General features: G+C 37.9%; 1 protein-coding gene across 1 annotated transcript in view; it reads right to left on the bottom strand.

Annotated features, from left to right (window-relative positions):
- The window catches only part of LOC131057699 (uncharacterized), a 41,308-nt gene that overhangs the window by 6,186 nt on the left and 12,681 nt on the right, over positions 1-22,441 (bottom strand). The window contains exons 4-7 of the mRNA XM_057991848.2: positions 6,922-7,074; positions 6,554-6,798; positions 6,377-6,446; positions 3,224-3,430 (exon numbers count right to left, since the gene is read on the bottom strand). Of these exons, the coding sequence (XP_057847831.2) occupies positions 3,224-3,430; positions 6,377-6,446; positions 6,554-6,798; positions 6,922-7,074 (675 nt within the window). The remainder of the gene's footprint in view (positions 1-3,223; positions 3,431-6,376; positions 6,447-6,553; positions 6,799-6,921; positions 7,075-22,441) is intronic.

Raw genomic sequence — 22,441 nt, 5'->3', positions numbered from 1 at the left:
TAAATATTTAGATTTAATTTTTAAGACTTGTTTTTATTTTAAATATTAGTTTTTTAAATAAAATTTAATCTCTTTATTTTATGTTTTAAATAATGTAGATTTTTTATTTAATTTTTTTATTAAATATATTAAACTATAAAATATGTATTATTTAGTATATTAAATTTGATGTAGTTATTATTTGTATTCAAAAGATAATATTATTTTTATGGATTTATTATTTATTTAAAAAAAAAAATTATATAAGGCGAGTTTAATGATGATTTTTTTTTTTCGAATTTTTTGACCTAGCCGAACTTCATCCGAATTTTATTGTTGTCAAACACGAATTCGAACTCGAACCTTGTGACACAGTGTTTAATGATATGTAGTGTGTTTTTGTTGCACTTTCATTATAACTCGGTAGTTTACCGGGTAGACTATTCAGCTTTGCTCCGTGCAACCATCCTAGTTGTCCAGTGCAGATCACCACATGTGGCTTTCCATTCACAAAAAGGAGCCCCAATAAAGTTCCTTTCAATGATGATAGCATCCATCACTCAGCATAGGCATGACAATACCACACCACTTCATTCATTAATTATGCATCTAATCTAAAACAGCAGGAATAGAATCCTAGAAGAATCCCTACACCAGCAGACAATACTGGTTTATTGCTGCTGTTACAAAGATGTACAATGTGGAAGAGGCTAAGGTTCTCAATTGATCCAACAATAGAGGAAAAAACTACTTGCAGCACAGTATCATACATATTTTACATCCAAAGACTACCAAATTATTAATCTCAATCAACAGAAGGGTTGGATGTTTTTCTTCAAGATGCAACTAAACCAGAAGACAAGTAAGAAGGAGACCTACTAAAGTAATTAGTAAAGTTGCCAAATCCAAATGATCTTGACCACAATGATTGTGTTTAAATGTCCAAAGCTATGACGTTACGGTTGTTAAGGACTTAGCATTTGTGAAGCACACAGAAGCAGAACACTATTTACCATTTGTAAAGCTCATTCTCCATTAGATTTATTTTGTACCATTTGTTAATTGCTATCAGCCCAAGCCTATACACTTGCCACTTAAGTCTTCACTTGTTATATCATATACCATTGTATTTCATTTTATCATTTGAATTGGGATACTAATGTGCTAGTGCAAAGTTAGTACCCAACCTGGAAATATGAATAGAATGATCCATTTTTTTGGCATTTGTCATTTACATGTAACTGTCATATGTAGATGAAATCTTCAAATCACATATGATATTATGACATGTTAGCTTTATGTATTCCATGATTTTATCAGAAGTTCAGAAAACAAAAACAAAATTTACAAAAAACATTTTTCATGTCTATGTATATAACGAATTTGGAGAGATGACGGAAATATCAAAATTGCAAATGAATATTTGTATAAGATATCATTAATGCACGTTCTACAAAAATTTTGGGCAGGATTATGAAATAAACAGACTTCAAAATAAGATATAAGCATCACATTGAATTACTCTAAGATAAAATTATCCTGAGGGCTACAGTGAACATAAAACATACTTCTAAGACCTTTTAGCCCCCTGTTATGGTTGTTACAAACTTTAAAATTCACAATCTGTAAAAAGTGGCTTACCTCACTCATTGTAACTAAAGGTTAGAAAATAGACTCTTTTTGCACAAAATACAAGAGGTTTCTAACTAATCTCTTTTTGCACAAAAACGAGGTAGTTTCTAACCCGAAATGCAAAGTTAGTACTAGGAAGTTATCCTGTGAAGCCTACAAATACAAGGTCATTTGTAATGTAAAGGGGACTCTTACAAGGGGGAAACTCTGCAGAAATTTTCAGAGAAACTTGAAATGACTTTTGATTTTGCACAATGTATAGAAGGGTTTCTAAGATTGAATAATCTCACAAAGATAATAAAGGATGCATTTGTTCCTATGTTCTAAATGATCTCCTGAGTTATTGTTACTAACTAATCATACATTGAATTAGTGATCCCTTTATATACTTATGTGAATCAATGGTTATCCATGCAGTTGGTGTAATGAGATAGTCATTTCTTGGTATCTTAAGTTGAATGTGTAAAAGTAACTTATCTCCTCGTATGTTGAGATTGTTATCTTTCTTTCTTCGTCGTTGCATATCAAAACTTATCTTGTGCTTAAACCCCATTTGTAATCGTTATTCATTGTGAAACTCAATGGTATTTGTATATCTACAGTTGGGGTTTTCGTTAGTCATCTTTCTTTAGTTTTCTTTTCTCTCATTTTTGTACTTTCAATTTAAAAGTACACAGAAATCCAAAAACCCGCATCATACGAGGAAGCTGCCCCTTTCAAACACAGAGGAAGATTGCATTTTCAACGCAATCTCTCCAACTGTTGGAACAGTTGTCACTACTATTCTGGAAAACAGGGTCAGTTACGTAAACGAAATCGCAGTGACAAATCTGTTTACCAACACAGTCAACAGTTGATGAATGACGAACCCATTCTAGAGATGGGGATTGTGGACTTGTTGACTATTTGATGACCAAGCATTACGTTACGTCACACTTCCATATCTTTCAAATTGGATACTTCTTTACATGAGCTGAACTTTTTGACAAATGAAGAAAAGGAGCTACCTTGTTGTAGGAGATCAAACGAGAGTGCTGCTAATTATCACAAAGCAATGCTTTCGTTGTTGCATCTGGACTCCATTAAGTCAGATTTATCATATTTGTATTTAGCTTTCAATATATCTACTTAGCTCAAAGTAAATTTGGATATTGCTTCAGAGCACCCTATGTGATGTACTTAACAGTCCCATTAACTCTGTTCAGTTCATTTGCAGACAATAAATATTTTTTTCTCTACTTAGCATTTCAAGAAGTTGTGCCTGCTGTTTCTGTGCACATGCACCTGTTAGATTTTCCAACCTGGCACATGCACATGCACCTGTACAGTTATTTCATTAATGTTCATCCATTGAATGAAGTATAAGTTACAAGGATGTATGCACAGAATAGTGCTATAACATACAAGGGAAATAACAATAACATTTTAAGTGAAGAGAGGCAACTGCTTCCATAGATGTAGGAAATGCCAATAAACACAAACTTGTAAGCTCCAATTATAGAAAATAGAAACACCAAGAAAAATACAATTATTTTAATATACATCTGGATTACTTCTACAACACAGAGTAAAATTAAAAATAGATTAGGAAGATTATGAAATGCACACAAACCTTGCGATAGTTTATATCAAGAGCTATAGCTCGGCTACAATCTGCAATAGCATCAGCAATATGCCCCAAAGCTTGGGAGGCCGCAGCTCGATTGCAAAAGCAAACTGCCGTGAAAGGCCACGACTCACCATTGCATGCCAATGCAGCCGTGTAATGCTCCACTGCTTCAGAATGCTTACCTGCTTGAAAAGCTTTATTTCCTGCAGCCTGAAACCATTAAAGCATCAGTCCATGCCCTCTTTCAGGAAGGAAACTTATATCATACTAATTAAGAAAATACACAGGCTACTTCATAAAGTACAGTTGATAATTAATGACCCACAACTTGCCTTTTCTTTTAACTGACTCATTCACCAAGCTTCTCAGAGGCAAATTAGTAAGTGTCATTATACAAAGACATCACCAAAACATATTTGCAGTCTTCCACACTTGGAGCAGCAAAAATGATGATACATCAATAAAATCCACAACCAGATGCTTGATTATACTGGAAATATTTACTGGTGTTTTAAAAACTGCAGATTAACCATAATTTGTATTGGTCATGGTTTGTCACTTTTCATGTATACTATTTTTTTTAACTGCTGATTTTGAAGACTTAACTAATCCTTTCACAATTTCCATTCAAAAATTATTCAGAAAAATCATCTACTTTTTGTCATTTTTTCGATTCTTCCCACAACGCTTAGGCCCTAGAGTATAAGACAGGAAAAAAAATTTGAGGGTTGAGGGGGAGAGGTGTGGGACAAAGGAAATATGGCTGTCATTTGTGCAAAGAGGACTATAAGGGCAGCCACAAGGGTTCACTCTCATTTTGGGGGCATAATAGACAGGGTAAAAGGGTAATAGACATGGAGGGTGAGGCAAGAAATAATAAAATGCCAATAGGGTTTATGCAGCCTAGTGTGTTATTGCCTACCTAATACATAGATGGTGAGAATCAAAGAAGAAAGAAAAGGACCACTAGTGTTAATGAAATGTTTAATATGCAACCACAAGAAGTGGCCAAGTCTTCTATTGCCAAATATTTCTATGCCAATGCCATACCATTTCATATGGCACACTGTCCACATCTTAAATAAACGTTCAAAGATGCAATTACTGTTGGTCCTTCATTTGTCTGCTCCCAGGGAACATAAGCTATGCACCTTCCTCCTTTATAAAGTTATATTCCAAAGTGGGTATAATGATGGAGGGGATGAAACAAGTTTGGATAAGATACAGCTGTTCTTTCATCGATGATGGGTTGACTGACATTGACATCAACCACTCATCAATATCACTGTCACACGTTTTGTTGGCTCTTATTTTCTTAGAGCTATTGATTGTTCAAGGAATAGGAAGGATGCAAATTTCCAATTTCAAATTTTGAAAGATACCACAGAAGAGGTTTAACCCTCTAATGATATACAAATAGTGACTGATTCAACCAAAATATGTACGTTAATTGGCTTGATGGTGGAGGGTGTTTACAAGCACATTTCTAGACCCCATGTTGTGTTCATGGGTTGAACAATGTATTGAAAGGCATTGGGAAAATAGATTAGATGAAGGTAGTGGTAGCAAACGCTAAAGGCATACAGATGTTCATTTGTAGCCATCACACCTCACCGGCTTTGTTAAGTACTTTTTCAAGGAACGAATTCCTCAAACCTATGTATACTAGATATGTTAGCTACTTTATTTTGCTGAAGAGGATACTTGAAGTGTAGGAGCCTCTACAATTAAAGATGGTTAATTCAAGGTGGGGTAGACGGCCAAAGGCAAGCACCGCTTAAGAAAAATCATGAAACAAAATCCTTGATAATAATTGGTGGTCCATTGTGAGGTAAAAAATTGTTGATTTTTAAATTACTCATTTTATTATTAGATTATTGTGTTCATTCTTTGTAGATATGTTTTCTCCCTTCATCTCGCCTATCGTCAAAGAAATAAGATGAGTTGATACAAAATCTCGTTGCCTTATAGAGATTTGTGAGACATCTAACAACACATTGGCAGATGAAGCAAGCCATTCATAGGAAGGAGACTGATTTGGGATTTTATGAGGTGCATATTAGGCCCATCATGATATTAGCAAGGTTTGGGAGAGTGCCTCCATCTAAGGATGAAGAGGTGGAAAAAGGCCTCGTGAAATCTTTTCAAAAGATGTCTCGTGATGAGGAGTCTGCCTTACTTAAAACAAGCTAGCCTTTATCAATATGTGTGGTCCAAAATTCAGCAGACTAAAGGCAACAATGGATAAAGCTACATTAACTCACACTAACCCTATTGGATAGTGAACATGGCATGGCAAGAATGTACCAAAGTTGAAGATACTTGCCACTCATCTCCTTTCACAGGTTGTCAATTTCCCTACCACAGAGAAAAATTTGTCTACATATAGCTTCATCTAGTCAATTTAGAAGAATCGACTTACCTCTATACAATCAAACAAGCTAGTTGTCATGCATGGTGTCTTGTGGCTTTGGGATTAACAGACTCCTAAGTATCATCAAACTTCAACCATATTTTGGGATATAGATCCTGAAAAAAATGCCACACAAGTTGATGAGAAAGCACAGGAGGGATCAACTGTCATTCCATTGGATGAGGTAGCCCCTTGTAGTGGCAATGATTAGGACTTGAACTCCGATTTTGATGTAGCATTACCAAATATTGATTAGGGAAAGCTACATAGTTTTTATATTTTGTCATTTTGTAGTTGAAACTTTCAGCCTTTGAGCAATTTGTTGTAGCTTTGACAATAAAGGAATTATATTTTGTTAATTTGTTAGTCGACTCACATGAAATCTCAATTCAACTCTAATATTATGTATTAATCTTCTCTGATGTATATGTTGAATGCCTTAAAAATGTTATCATATGAATTTGAATTTTTCTATATTTTTTTAATAGCAGCTCCCTAAAAAAGTGGCCTCCCAAAAAATCTGTCCCAAAAACACTCCCTGCCATCTCCTGCCATCCCCATCCTAGAAACTTGATGGAACATAGTTTTTTAAGTTAAGATCAAGCTCTACATCTCAACAACTAAAAGTGTAAATCAGGAAACAGTACATATATATTGAGCAGCACAACTCTGCACAAAAGAATAAGTGCACAAAGAAATGTCCATAATTTTTTATTGACACTGATTTTAAACAGCAGAAATACCTTGTGGCGTAATAGATCACGGACTGTAGATATAAAGGATGTCAGTGTTTCCTGGCCCTGATTGCCAGTCCTGCACACCAATATATTTGTTCATAAGAAACTTGGGAACTCAATTTTAATACCCTGGAATGTAAACAAATTCGATTATCGCCAATAAAAGAGAGTTAATGCACACACCTTTCGGCAAGAGAATTTACTTCCTCATACTTCAATAGTAAATCAAGGGACTCCTCCAATTTGCCCAAGTGGAAATATGCCTTGGAACTTATACGCCACCGCCATAGCTTAACAGGAAACTTTGCCAAGCTCCCAAGTGAATCTTCATTTCCCAGTTGAGTTTCATTGTTTGTTAAAGAGTAATTCCGTTCTGCAGAATCCAAGCTTTGCTCACATACCTGTATGGCCTCCTCATATTTTCGTAACTAGAACAAAAGCAACAATTGAAGTTAGAATCATAGAGGTGGAAAGTGGAGCAATTCAACTGAATTTCCAAGATAATCCCCAACACAATTTTTTTTACATTAATGAACATGCAATGCACTCACATATAAAAGAGCAAGAGCTTTTAATTCAAGCAAACGCTCAGAATGTGGACTGATTGATAATGCTTCATTTAGTGTACGCATTGCATTTGTTGCATCTCCAAAATTCCTCATATCTAGAAGTTCTGCTGCTCGATCTGTATATTCCCACCCTTGCTGCCAATGTAAGGAGAAACTCAGAAAACAGTGAGAAATAATAATCAAATTAGAAAATAAAACTTTGTGTAAATGCATTAGTTGGCCACATAATGGCAACTTAGAAAGGGTACGTGGACAGCTTCCAGTGGAATGATATGCAATTTCAAAATCATTTGAGACACTCTCGTATGAACAAAATATGAGAAGTAATAGCAAAGAATTGAATGTTTGAAAGCAACCAAATTCGGTTACTTTTAGATGCCTCCTAAGCACAGAAAAGATACTAACAACCATAAAGTAAATTAGAGCAGCTAGTCTACATTTTATCCACAAATTCTACTGAGAAATTTTCTACTATATTTACATACGAGACGATAACCGATTTGTTCATATTGAACAAAAATTCCTACTCCAAGATTAAGACATTGGGAAGACAAGAGTGGATAGCTCTTGTGTATTTCCCAACTTTTTAGAATACGTAGCCTCTGATTTTGTAAGTGCAATTCACAGCTACAATAATGCAAACCTCAGCGTTCATTGGCCCAAGCAAGACATGTATAATGTATGCTTGTCATTGCCACTATATTTAGTTGTGTGCTTACTCTATATGAGAAGTTCATTTCGATACAGCTCGTCAAGATTTGTGTTTGCCTTCTAATTAAGGTGTCCATAAAGGTTTACCGCTCATAGAAATATGCTGCCTCAATTGCACAAGGGTCCTTATGGCTACATCAAATAAGTGCCTTGTTCATGTGCTATGTCTGATTCTCATTGTTTTTGTTTTTTGATCGGTGACATGGATTTTTAGCCTGGTCCAATCGCCAAGTGAGGCCACAAACCAGGGGGCCTCATCCCCAAGTACATTATGGTGAGGTATTAACACCTCTGAATCTTGCATGCTCTATTCTCACTTTATCTCTCCAATCATCTCTCCTTATCGCTCCATTCTCCAACTACAACTCTGACGGGGCAACATGGACCTCAAACCTAGCGAGGCATCTCGGTTCTCAAGAACTGCGGAGTACACTAGACCAGCACGTGGCAAGGAAGACCAACATGGACCACCGAAGGAGATCACCGGCCAGCATCATCAGGGCATGAACACCCTTCCACCAAACGGTCAACGAGCACACCAGCACGGACAAACCGGGGTACAACACCACTTGAAACAGCATCCGCACGACCAACTGCCATGAGAAGAACCTGCACAACGCAAGAGTTTCGAACACGGGACTTCCCAATCAACAGGCTCGTGATAAACCATCACGCTGCGGGGTTAACCCCATCTGATTCTCATTGTTTATGTTTATAGGGCCTCATTTATTTTGTTATCCTAGATAGCCATGAATAATAAGTTTGTGCCACAAAGTACTAAGCCCACTTTTTTCACAGGGTCGCCCACTTTTTTCACAGGGTGTTCAAGATGAATGTCAAGTAATACCTAATTGAATGAGGTTAGCTGATGGCTATAATCTCATAGTACCAGGAACCTCTACAAATGGGTTAGAATACAATTTTTGTGAGTTGATCTTTTAAAATTTGTATTAAGAAATTATTAAAAATACCTTCCTAGAATAACAGAAAAGAACTAGTGGAGAGATTCGAGACAAACAGGAACTGCTTGAAGAACAAAAAATTATATTCAACAATAATGGATCAACTCTTACCATGTGGGATTTTATATAGTGGAGGGTAAGAATGAAAAAGAGGAACTTTGTGGATAACAGGAGACAAAAAGTCATCTCCATGAGAGCTGCTGCTTCTCCTACGCAACTTTGGTTTGTCTTTGTGGTTAATGTGTTTTTGTAGAATTCTTGTTACTGCTGCTTACTTTCAGTGTTGAGTAGTCAGATAGATTGCAACTTGGGTTTATTAGCAAAATTGTGGCCAGAATGCTAAGGAGTTCTCTTCCTTCATTTAGTTTACCCATAATTGGAGGTTGAAAGATCTCTAAATTTGAAGTGCTCAAATAGGTAGAAATTAGTGATGTGCATGCACAAGTTTGGTCCTTTCTCCTATAACCCCTTAGACACATCGAATTTATTCTTAAAGTTGAGAAGGCTAGAATTATGCTCTCTCATATGCATGGTAGGGTTTTGATTTCAGCCAGTTCAATGTAGGTTTTTCCAAACGCCCACGAAAGATAAGAAGATGGTTTGTGAGTTTACTAGTGTCGGAGGCCTTTCTAATTGTTTCCTCCATAAAAAAGGTCATGTAATAAAATATCATCCCCTTGTTCTCAAGAAATCAGCTGGGCAACTGTTGATGTGTTTTTTAGACAACTCTAACATAGAAAAAAATACCAAAGTATTTTACCCTATCTTGATCAAAATCCTCCCAGATGCTGAACTATGTGATCAAATGGGATGACTCCAAGGTTCCTAATGTCAGTTCTTGACGTGTGGGTAACTCAATGGCTTGATGTGTTTGCTGTATGCACAAAGGGACTTACAGAATTGTTCTGATTAAACCAAATTTTCATGAATAGGAGGGTACTTGCCACAATTTTCAAATGACTTATGATTTTGCAAGATGAGTACTTGATCCTATCTCTAACAAAGCTTCTAAAATAAAATGCAGAAGGAAAGGGTTTAGAGAGTTCTATTCTAATCCTCGAATGCAAGAGATAGTGAATGACTTTATGAAATTCAACTAGGCTAAGTTTTGTCATACAATGAACAACTCCACAAAAGCTTAGTGCAATCTTCTAAGGTAATCAATAGATATTCAAATTCATACTCACAACACTAACACCATCCATTCGATCAATATCAATGTGCAAATAGGAATTGAAGGTAAGCTTAGATCAAATTCCAGTTGACCACAAAAAGAAAATTTACAATCATCAAATAGCTAGTGGTATGGATAAACGAATTTCATATAGATCATTCAACAATGTCTTTCATCCAACTAAAAATACTTTAAGCAAATTCTAAACTAAATTGAGGATTAAAGAACCACACAATACTCCAAGATCTCATAAAAATCACTAAGTTCACTGATTCAATTCAATTTTTGGCAGCATCTAAGTGACAATTCTCAAAATCTCTCCCTTACAAATGAGAGGAGAAGGGGTTTATATAGAGTCTCAAAATGAAATGAATGGCCAGGATTCATTTAGAATCAACATAGCCCTAATTAGGTTTTCTATCAAAAAATGGAATCTTATCCATATCACAAAGCTTGAGAAATGAGGTCCCTATCTCTATCTCTGGCTGCATATTCAACGAATCTAGACATAACTGAATTAAGCTCCTCCATTGTGACACTTGGCAAACCATCTTGATACAATTCAATCATATCCAAGGCATCTGAGAAAGCATCAAAAATGTTATCCCAATCTTTTGCAAGTTGTTGATGAAGATCATAAGCGAGACCAAATCGTCTAATTGATTCTTCCCAATAGACTCTAGCTCTTTGAAGTAAACGAACTTCATCTTTTCTTTCAATCCTTCCAAGTTCAAGTTGTTGGAAGTGTGGACATCTTGTCCCAATAATTCTTCAATTGATGTGAGGATCTTAGACTGTATCTCTTGGACCGATCCCTCCATCTCCATGCACTCATCTTTTGCATGATCAAACACTGACTTCTTCATCACCAAAGAACAATACCATCCATGGAAATCATACACATTTCCCTCCTGGATCAACGTTGATGTAGGAATCCGCTTCAACACCTTAAGGCGAGGAATAGTCTTGTCTTGCACTGACTGGAAATCTTCCCATACTCCTTCCAAGCATTGTATCCAGCTTATGAGCATCATTGTCCTATCATAGGCTTGGACGAACTGGACTAGGAAGTCATCTGCTTGCTTTGAAATATCTTCTATCCATTTTCCAACCTCCTGGTATGTATTCCTCATCGCCTCATGATCATTGAGTGACCCATGAGCAATAGCGATAGGTGAAACAAATGCAGGATCCTCACACCTTAGGGGATTCAACCCCTCAATGTATTCCTTGAGTCAGTTATTCTCCATCTCTAGCATTTCCTTCTTTTCTTCAACTTTGTTCAATCGTGCTTCAATAGCCTTGGCGGAATCATTCAACTCCTAAAACTCTCGTTGCTTTGTGGATGGTCCAAAGTCAATTGTTGTAACCTAATAGTCCATGGGAGTGATCTCATCTCTAGGCTTGTCAATTGTTGGGACAGCCACCTGCACATTGCGAGACTCTGAATCATCTCTAGTAATTTTGGAGAACTTCTTTGCCGCCTTCTTTTCTTTAGCCTTACCAATCCGGGCTAAGAAGTCATCTATATCTTCAATGGGTTGCACCTCTATAATTTTCTTCTTTTCCATAATATTTATCGACCAATCAAGAATTGTAGAAAATCCCATCCCATCCTCGAGTTGATCATCATCATCAAGTCCTCTCAAGGCAGAAATTACCTCATCCTCTGTTCTCTTCTTACTTAGATCCACCACATCATCTCCTAAATGGACCTCAAGCTGAATGGTTGGAGATCCTGGTTGCCGTTCTTCATCTTCATGTGGTGTTGATTGTGCTGATGCATGTTCATCTTGATCATTATCCAGTAGGATCTTCGTATCGGAACCTTGTTTGGATTCATTGTCTTCTCCTTACATATCATTTTCCTTAACGGATGAGGAGCTCATGGTTGATTGAGGAGTGTTGGACTTGTGCTTCTTATGTTTGGATTCTTGACTGGCAATCTCCTTATCTTTCTTCTCTTGGAAGTTTGACTTTCCTCATCATTATTTGCTCTTACATCGCTTATAGTTCTTTCATCGTCATTGAGAAAAGACTCCTCACTCTTCATTTTCTCATAGGTTAAGGTGGTATTATGTCTCCTTCGCTTGTTTATCTGCTTGTCTACCCATTATCTAGAGCAATATTCACTTCTCTCATTAGAATGTTCAAGTCTACCATCTCAGGCTGTGACCAATCAAGTGATGGAACTAGCTTGTCCTTCTCCTTCGCATATTGAGGATGAATATGATTCCCATCGTCCTTAACTTGATCAGGAATCGAGAAGAAGTTACACTTCCTCATGAAGTCCACTAACATTCGAGACGACATCTTTCCCCTAAATGCAAACTCATCTGTAAGATTTGCCCAATAGTCCTCGATGTCAACCTCATGTGTAAACTTCCCTCTTTTAGCTATCAAAATCCTTTGAAATGGATCAAAACAGTTCCTAGCCTTGTATATCCCAAGATGGAAGAATTCTAGCTCTTCATTAACTGTATCACTTGTTGTTGTAGTGGGGCATATCTCCATCATCTTCCCAGGCGTGACAGGAAAAGTGATACCTTGCCTATGCTTCTCTTTCTGAATGCAATCAAATTCTGATAACTGCTGCACTACCTCAAGCAACACCATCTTGTCGGTCGGATACCTAGGAAGCTTGTATGGTTCGAAGGTGAATCCTTGAATCCTTAGGTATGTTAAGGTAGGGAACTGAATAAACCATGATCCATACTTCTCTACTAATGACAGTGCCTCCTTGGACAACCTCTTATGTACTCCACCTTGTAGCAACCGTGTGAGGTACATGGTGAACGTATCATTCAGCCTTCTATACTGTTCTTTCTCATGTAGGTGGAGTTGTGGATAACATCCATATACCTTATATTGTCCAAGCTTATTCCCAACTTTGCCCTTGCATATTAGCCCTTAGTCATGTAGAAAGACTTCGTCCTCTCCAAATTCCTCAACTGGACATCTAAGTTATCACTTATAATCTTTGCCCGATCTATCATCATTGTTCCAGCTGATATTTCCTCAATGAAATAAAACATCCATGTCTCAAATAAAGCTCCTTGAGGTGATCCCATAATCCTGTTGAGTAGCACTATCATGTTACTGTACTCTTCTTTCAAATTTGAACATAGGAATCTCTTAGGTAACTTGGAATGGTGATGCCTTGTCTCAAGGACCCACTCATTATTGATGAGCGTCATACATGCCTTTGATCCTTTCTCGAACATAGATTGGGCGTCCTCTTTAGTTCTTTCTTGCATGCCCTGGTGGCTAGGAATCCCAAATGCCTCTCTTAATAACTCCTCGGTAAAATACGCAAGCACCAATCCCTTGGGTGTTCGGATTGTTCTTGACTATTGATCATAGTGCCTCGCACACTCAACCATGAGCTCATTGCATTGTATTGATGGTGGAAAGCCAGCTGTGGTAGATTCCAGTCTTCATTATGTTGACTACTAAGGGAGAGAGTAACTGGTTCTTCATTCCATACAACCTTCGTTTCATCCTCTTCCTATCCAAGTACTCCATGTTAGTGTCTCCAACCTTCTTACATTTAGAAGATATTTGCGGCTCCAAATAGTATCCTTCAAGCACATTCTTTAGCTGAGTCTTCCTTGCAGCTATCACCGCCTTTGACATGGTACCTGTACAAAGTTAGAAGTCAATAAATTTGCAAAGATAACTCTAATAATTAATTTTCAAGAATTGACTTTAGTTCTGATTTTAAATGATTTTCAGACTTATGAGCTTTCTAAAATCAAAAATTTGAAGTTATGAAACATAATTCTGTAAAATACAAATGCTTAGATCAAAATCTGGAAAATTCCCCTTAAATAAACCTGATTTTCAGACTTACGAAAGGTCTGATTTTAATGTGTAAGTCTGAAAATGTCCTTCGAAACTCAGAAAATGAATGATGTTGCAACTCAGTTCGCAGTCTCAGGTCTGATTTTTGAGTATAAAGGTCTGAAAATATCTCTGAAAATCGTATTATATCAGCTGGATGTCATCTCTTTCATGGCGCAATTCATGTGGCTCGTGATTTTGTTTGCTTGGCTGGAAATGATATGTTTTCAGCCTGAGATGATGGCTGGTAATGGTGTTCTCAGCCAACAATGGCACCCTTGATAATGCTGCAAATACCTCCAATGGTGGCACTATTAATGCCTTAGGCAAAAATCGCACCTCTTCCTCCTTAGGTGATTCCAGTCCTCCCTTCCTTCCAGCTCACCGGGAGTCCAATCAGCCACCTGATGATATCATAATGCTTGCTGGCCTGGGTTCTTATTCAGAATTTTATCTTTCACTTTCACCACACAGCGAATGTGGGATAAAATATGTGTTAACCCAGCAAGGTGAAAAATCGCACCCCATCTAGACTGATTCGTCCTTAAAAATTCTCAAGTAATGTCAATTTCCAGCCCTTGGTGGAAAATCGATGGCCATTGGGACATTATTTTTCAATGATATTCAGCCATCACCTTACAACTATACCTCAAGTGGAAAATTGATGGTCATCTGGACACATAAATTTGACTAAATCTTTGCAAATCAGCCTCAAGTGGAAAATCGACCTCCATCAGGACTCAATATTCATGTTGTTTTTGCATCATTTAATCCATTTTCCTCCAAGTGGAAAATCGATCCTCATCAAGACACTTAAAATTCACCTTACCTTGGTCATTTTCCCCTCAAGGAGAAAAACATGGGTCATCAGGACTCATTTTCCTTATGCATTTTCACTCTTGTTGACCTAGTGGAAAAACGACCTCCATCGAGACTCATTATTTCCTTTGTTTTGTCCCGAGTGGAAATTCCACGTCATCGAGACTTTCCACAAAAACATCTTCCTTTACTTGCAAACTTAGTCCTGGAGTGGAAATTCGACCTCCATCAAGACTTTCATAATCCTTAACATCAAATTGGTACCTTCATGCTCAAAATGGAGTGGAAAAACGACCTCCATCGAGACTTTATCAATTTTCACCTTTATTGCTCAGTGGAAAAACGCCTTTCATCGGGGCTTTGTAATTTATGACTTAACTGCTCAGTGGAAAAACATTTTCCATCAAGACTAAGTTGATTTTCATGCATTTAAAGCCCAAACTTACCCAATTTCATCAAATTATGCAATGGAAATTCTATTTCCATCGGGACTCCATGAATTTTCTCAAGATTTTAAGGGTAGAAAATAGAAGGCCATCGGGACTTTGTGCATTTCTGACTTATTTGCGACATTTCCATTGTTTCTCGCTCACATTTTTAAGGCAAAATTGAAATTCAACACTTAAGAGGGATAAATCAAAACTCTAAGGCACCTCGACACTTAGGATCATTTTAACAAATTTAACATCCTTTTCAACATTTTGATCCTATTGACTTCAAAACTTAAAGATTAACATTATTTGCAATATGAAGACATGAGAACATGACCATTATCCAAGGATAAGACTTGGACGTTTGAAGCTCAAAATTGTCACTTGACTGCCAAACCCTAAACTAACCCAACTGGAAAGCACGAAGAGGGGCTCCCCATTTGCAATGGGGCGATGTGTGAAAAGGTCACAACAGCAAGAAACCCTAATATTTCCAATTCTAGACCAGCCAAAAGTAGCTTTGATTGTTTTGGAAGAAATCGATACTATACTTATGATAAGGCCTCTTTTGAGCCTCTCCCTGCTTTCCATAAGGTACATAAACTATATGAAAATCAAAGGTCTCAAAGCACAAGTGGCTATCCCTACAAAATTTGTCTATATATTGGTCTACGGCCACTTTTGAAATTGTTTTTAACCTCACCACTGAGAACAACTCTGTCTAAGCCGGATTCTTTAAAAATGTCTCTTTCCAAGACTATATGAAAAAGTTATCTTCATCATGTGTCCTTAGACCTTCCACTAGGTAAAGAGATACAGAATATGAATGAGATTTTACAATTTGAGCATAATACAAGCCCACAAAAGGTCACATTTTGTCAAGAGATAATGTAAGGAAGGCTAAGATGAATGGTGGTGACTCTAGCCGCCCTTCATCCCTCAATGATTCTAGTGTAAATCTGTTACCCACATTTGAAATACCCAAAATTTGAACTTTGAATTGGTCCTAAGGTTGTATGAAGGCTCAAATATGTGTCTCTGCAAAATGAGTGAGAATGTGATCCAACGTTGTCATCCTTAATCTACATTGTGATCAATCATAAATATGTCGGTCAAAATGTGAAAAAATGGATAAGTTATGAAAATTACAAGGAATTGAGGGAAATCGCTTTGTGAACATGTCCTGAGCATCATTTTGTGTCATATGACCAATTTTTGTCTGAACCCAGTTCACAGTTTGCGATATTTTAAATTTTCAAATTTTGATGTCCCTCCCTCTAAAATTAATTAAAATCCCTCACCCTAGGTTTCGTCATGATGATCAAATGATGGTATATACTCATTTTCCTACCTTGAAAGCATGTTTCAAATTTCAAAGCCTAACTCCTTACCATTTAAATTATTTTTAAATTGGTTTCTATATTGTGATCATTTCGGGGGAAAAGTTATTTATAATACCGTTATTTTCATATCCCTTTCTCCCACTTCGTGGTCAACGGCTCCTAAAAGTCAAAATCATAACCTTTGAGAGATTTGAGTTAGGAATGCTCCGTTTTCGAGCATTCCTAACCCAAATTTATAACCTCAAAAAGTAGAAATTAAGATTGCTCCGTAATGGAGCATCTCTAACTCACAATTATAACCTCTCACAAAAGAGGTTAGGATTGCTCCGTAATGGAGCATCTCTAACCTTCCTTTCTAGCCTTGTGTGGACCCGCTTTATGAGTTACATGTAAAGGTTAGAAATGCTCTGTTTTGGAGCATTCCTAACCTTTATCACAAGACAAATGAAAGCATGCTCGAAATCTCTGAGGAACTCAATTTCCGATTACAGTTGGAGAATTCAACTAGTTTGGAAGGAAAGGTATACTGTTGGAGCAAACTGTTACATGTAGGCTCGTGACCCAGATCGAATACGTGAGCATAAGAAACAAAGACCATAAATATTGACCCAAACAAACAGTGTGGTCATAGTTTCGGGTCGATAAGTTAAATAACCAATGGCGGTGTGCTTCAGGGGCCCCCTACTATTTTGGCAGCAGCGGATAGAGCAGAAGTAGAGGCAATCGCAGCCCTACTATTCTAAAGGGTTTCACCCGTAGCAAAAGAAAAAAAAAAGGCAGTTAACTTTATGAATGAACTTCAGAAGGGCCCAGTTGATCTTGTTGACTGACCAAAGCCCATAGCCCCAAACCCGTAAATTGATTTATCAATTGGCATTGATAAGGAGATCCCGAACCACCATCAGTTGAAGTAGTTTACCCCTATCGATCGCCGAATTGGTCAGTTTACCAGTTCGAATCCCTGACGGCCCTGCTATTCTCAATGGGGCACCGACGAAGACTACCGAGAGAGCAGCAAGCTATGTCGTAACAGGACTAAGGTAATCTAACAATCTTCTATTGATGATTGCTCCCCCTCTATGAAAGCTTCCCCTACAAGGAGCTAGCATAGACAACGCACGCGAACTGTTTGACAAAATGCTTCAAAGAGATGTCATCTCATGTAATGCATGATTATAGGATATGCACGAAATGTTTTGTTGAAAAAGCTTGTGAAACTTTCAAACAAATATAAGTGGCAGGTGTAAAACCAAACCTGTAACCTTGCTGTCATTCTCGCTGCCTGTGCTGAAATAGAAGACTTGGAACAGGGTATGAGGAGCGACCAAAGCAAATGCTATTCGCAAGTTAGTTACAAGCATACATCAAAATAGGGCCGAGTGGGTGATAGTTTTCCTGTCATAATGAAGTATAAGTTTCATAGTCCCGATTACGCACCCATTCTCAAATGTACGCTTCCAGACATTGGCGATACTAAATTGGGAAATGTGAATCTTCCAAATTTTTGGAAATCAATGGAAAATAAGGACAAAACTTTGACAGCTCAGAGGTTGCTAGATAGTGGATTGGCACATGCGGCAGGATACCCCACATCAGTCCAATGCCCAGAATTAGTTTTAGAATGCATGAAAGCATTTAATCCAGAGACAAAAGAAATTAGGACAGCAAAAGGTAATGTGGTGGTTAAACTAGATCCAATCTCTATTGCCATAGTGTTCAGATTGCCTTTTAGAGACCAATTCATAGAGGTAGACAAAGAGTATGCATATAGTTATTTTGTCAATAATGAAGCCCAGTGTCTGAATAATATAGCTAGAAAATGGTTGGCAAAACCAAGAAGAGGGAAAACACGGCTTCCTAAGATAATACACAAGTCTCTGTTGATGGAGGATATAGCAAACATGGTTATTTTATTGAACCGGGTCATGGGAAATGAGGATTCGAATGACTTGAAAGGGTGAATGTTTTTGTTCATCAACATCATATGTGAAGGCATACAATTTATTAATTGGGCTAAGATTATTAGTAATAATCTTTGCGATCAGCTACTCAAATTGAGAAAGAATTATAATTACTATATGACATCATTATCTCTTTTACGCCATTGCCAGAATGAAGAAATGGCCAGGGTTGAATGTTGAAGGCATTTATGATGATGCAACTCAGATTTACAATTATCATCCGCAGCTGCAGTTGGAAGAAAGTTATCATCACTTCAGGCGGGTTAATGATGCCTTTACTATGTTAACAGTAAGAACTACAAGGTAACATTGGACGAAGAATATCTCTAGAAGCAGCAGCATTGGTATAGAAGTATGGTAGTTACTTCATACAGTTTCTGAAGTTCACATACATCTGGATAGGAGGTTATGATGGCTACCCTCTCATGTTGCCAAGATTTGTTGAAGATAAGTTGATCCTCATTGAGGTGTGCAGGCAAATTGCACAGGTCAACAAAATTTGCCGGAATAAAAGGAAAAGCATTATCTCTTTTCCCATTGGAGTCGGTTATTACAGCTATGAGAGCTACTAAAAAACTCAAAGTATCGAGAGGTCTATAGCAAAGATTCACCTGTACCCTTATGATATGAGATTTCCTTTTGATAGCAAAGGGTATGCTACAGGAGAGTTGGAACTTGGTGTAGGATTTGAGCACTTTCCTAATATAGAAGATTTCTGGCAAGATTGTGAAGATGATTTTGAGGTACGAAAAAGGGATTGGGTGAGGCTCACTGTCAAGTAGATAGTTGATTACAAAATTAAAATAAATGTGAATGGCATTGAGGATGATGAATCTGATTTGATTGATGCTTTTCATTTTGAGAGGATTCAACTTCTTCCTCTTCCACCCATAAATTAGTCACTTCCAGAGATAAGAAGCATTCATGAAAGATCAGCCTATGTGGTTCGAAGAACACTCGAATGGATTAAAAGTAAGAGGATTGAGGCTACAGCAACCCGACCTCCACATAAAGGTAATACTTCAAAAGATAGAAGTGGTGCACAAGGAAGTTCTTCTCTTCCAGCTAATTCGCATAGGTCAAATCTAGCTATGAGTCTACACCAAAATATATCCAAAGGAGGTGATGATGGAGAAGATCCAAAAAAAGGGAAGGATCTTGCAAAGGCATGTGAAGTTAGTTCTATCATTAAGAAAACGAGGTTAAAGACAAAAGGAAAGACAATGAATCTTGCCCAGGAGCTAGAAGCTAAGTTAGAATGTATGTCACCTCAACATCCTCCCAGCATGGATAATTAGCAAATCCCCTCTGTCTCACCTTCTATCATTATTTCATTACCACATGATGATTTTGCCATTCATGAGGAAGCTGAAATGAATGATGTCCATACTGAAGTTCAATCTCCACTCTTTCCAAACAATCCAACATCTTTAAGCTCGGCATTTGTGAATAATCAAGAATCATTGCCATCATCTTCATCATTCTGGTTACAGCAGAGCTTACAGAATAAGAAGAAAATTATTTAGTTGATAGCCCCTAGTTTTGATGCGGTTGCAAATGCACTTCACAAGACAACCAAACCCAAGAAAACAAAAGTTGCATCCAGATTGGGAATTAATCAGTGTTCCACGGGCGTTGGGGACGGGGGGACGGGGGGGACGCGTTTCCGGGACGGGGGGACCAAGGGCCTAAATTTGGGGACGGCGGGGGGGACGGCAGCGGGGGAACAGCAGCGGGGGGGGTGGCGGGGTGGTGGTGCTCATATACTTGTACATATACATATAGTACTTGAAAAACTAGTTTTGAAAAGATGTATGACAGTATTACAGTGTAAGAATTACATTTCAAATGAGACTATAGGAAATTTGAAATACTAAATCTAAATACCAAGATTTCTAAGTTGTGTTGTTATATGGAGCCTAATCAAACTCGGAGGTTAGATTTTCCCTACTTCTATCGGCGCGGTTTCCCCCTATATTTTTCAACGGGGGTTTGGGGGCAGCGCCCCCAAGTTAGGGTCAAGGGGCATCGCCCCTTGCGGGGTCAAGGGGCAGCGCCCCTTGCGCGTTCCCTGTCGCGATATAGGGCGGGGTCGAGGGGCAGCGCCCCATGAGGCCAAAAATACTTTTATTATTTTCTAAAGGCGTCGGGTGTTATTTTTCTATTGGCCCACGTCCAATTAGAGTTACCCCTTAACCCTCAAAAAACTTAAAAACTCACTTTTTTAAAAAAATTTAATTTTAAACATTGCATATAAGTGGGGGCGACAGGAGACGTCTGGGCATCTCCCCATCCTTGGAGAGACGTCTGCACGTCTCTTGAAGGACGGTGAGACGCCCAAACGTCTCCCAAGGAGACGTGGAGGCGTCCCATGTCTCTTTGGGAGACGCCCAAATGTCTCCCAAGGAGACGTGGAGGCGTCTCCATGTCTCTTTGGGAGACGCCCAAACGTCTCCCAAGGAGACGTCTCCACGTCTCCCTGGGAGACGCGGGGACGTCTCCGCGTCCCGGCGGCGCTTGGGTGGCGGGTGGCGGGACGGCGGGGGACGTCGCGTCCCTGTCCCCCCCTCCCCGAGACGTTTCTGACGGGGGGATGCGCCCAAAAAGGGGGGGGACGCGTTCCCGTGGAACACTAGAATTAATCCTTCATCAGGAAATAGTCCTTCATCAGGAAATTTGTGTGTTCAAGTAGCCTAGCCTATTGTTGAAAAAGATTAAGTGAAGCTAGTGAGGCAGATTTTAATGTGACACGGGTGGATCTAGGACCTACAACACATGAGGGAGTTGTTCAAAAATTTCAAATTTCCACAGCTATTCTTGTTGACAAAGCAAACAAAGATAAGGAACTAAAGGATCAGCTAAAGCAACAGATACAAGTTCTCTCATCCTATATCAAATCCGTTGTGGATTCTTCAGATGCACAGTTGGAGTTCGCACCAACATCAGCATTAATGCATGCTGAAGGAATTATTGAAAAGAAGGTGATTGAAGATATACATAAATGCAAGAGACACAGTATAATGGTAGAGGAATGGATTAATCAAATGAAGTCAGAGACATTAGACTTCATTGGAAAAGCCAAGGATGTTCACATGAAACTTGATGTATAGGATCAAAAAATTGCTGCAGAATTGAAGAATGCCAAAGAACAAGAAATGTATTGGCAAGATACTTTGAAAGAATTCCAAAGAATAGCTAAAACAGATATGGATGTACTCATTGCTGAAAAAGTCTTCTCTCATAAAGAAGAAAATCAATCAAGTACATGATGCAAGAGTATAAGTTGGAAATTGGAGAATATCAAGCAATGCCTAGGTGAGTATCAAAAACTCTTGGCAACTTGTGAGCAAACAAAAATGAAGGTAATAGAGGACACAATGAACATTGTTGGTGATATATCAGTAAAGGAACAATTTCAGCAAATAGACAGTCAGGTGCTCTTAAGCAAATTTCATGATAGAATCAATACTGAGTTAGCAGATGTGCAGGTTTCAGATGCAGATAGAATGAAGAGACTCGATGTTATTTCAGTTGCTTTGGAAGCTTGTGACATGCCTTCGTATTATCATGATTTGATTGACATTCAGGATGGCCAAGCTACTGTCAAATTGAAGATGAACAATGTGATCATTCCCAGATACAAGTTCATGGTAGATGCTCTCAAAGCATACAGGTTGTTCAAGTCCAAAACACCAGTTTAGCAGGATCAAGTAATCAGCCAGCGTGCTTCTCCATGATACTGAGAATTAATATCATGCTTTCATCTTTGTATATTCTCTTTTGTTGTGTTTTGATTAGTTAGTCTCAAGTATTATTTTCAGTCTTATTGATATAAAATGAGATTTTCCATCTCATGGAGTCAAAGGTTAGAAAGTTGACATTTTCTGCGCATAAATGTTTAAGTTATTAACTCATTGTAATTTGCGCAAAAAAGAGTTAGTTAGTAACTCAGGATTGAAGTTGGTTATGAGGTAGTTACTCATAGGATATTATAAATAGTGGAAAGATAGATTGTTAAAGGACTTTTTTTGGACTTTGTGAGTTTTGGGACAGCTAAAAATTTTGGATTGTATAACTCCATCTTTTGAATACAAAGCAAATAGGAAGTGTTTCCATGATTGTCAAGTATTCATTTGCTCGATGTTATGTAATTATCATGTGATATTGAAATAACAAGTTTGCAAATTACTTTCCCAGTTTCATGAAGACAATGGTCATATGACATTATAAACTTCTTTGGTATCTTTGAGGTATATAA

Source organism: Cryptomeria japonica, chromosome 10 (assembly GCF_030272615.1).
Source record: "Cryptomeria japonica chromosome 10, Sugi_1.0, whole genome shotgun sequence".
In the NCBI taxonomy this organism is placed as follows: Eukaryota; Viridiplantae; Streptophyta; class Pinopsida; order Cupressales; family Cupressaceae; genus Cryptomeria; species Cryptomeria japonica.
This window is presented reverse-complemented; position numbering and strand designations above follow the sequence as displayed.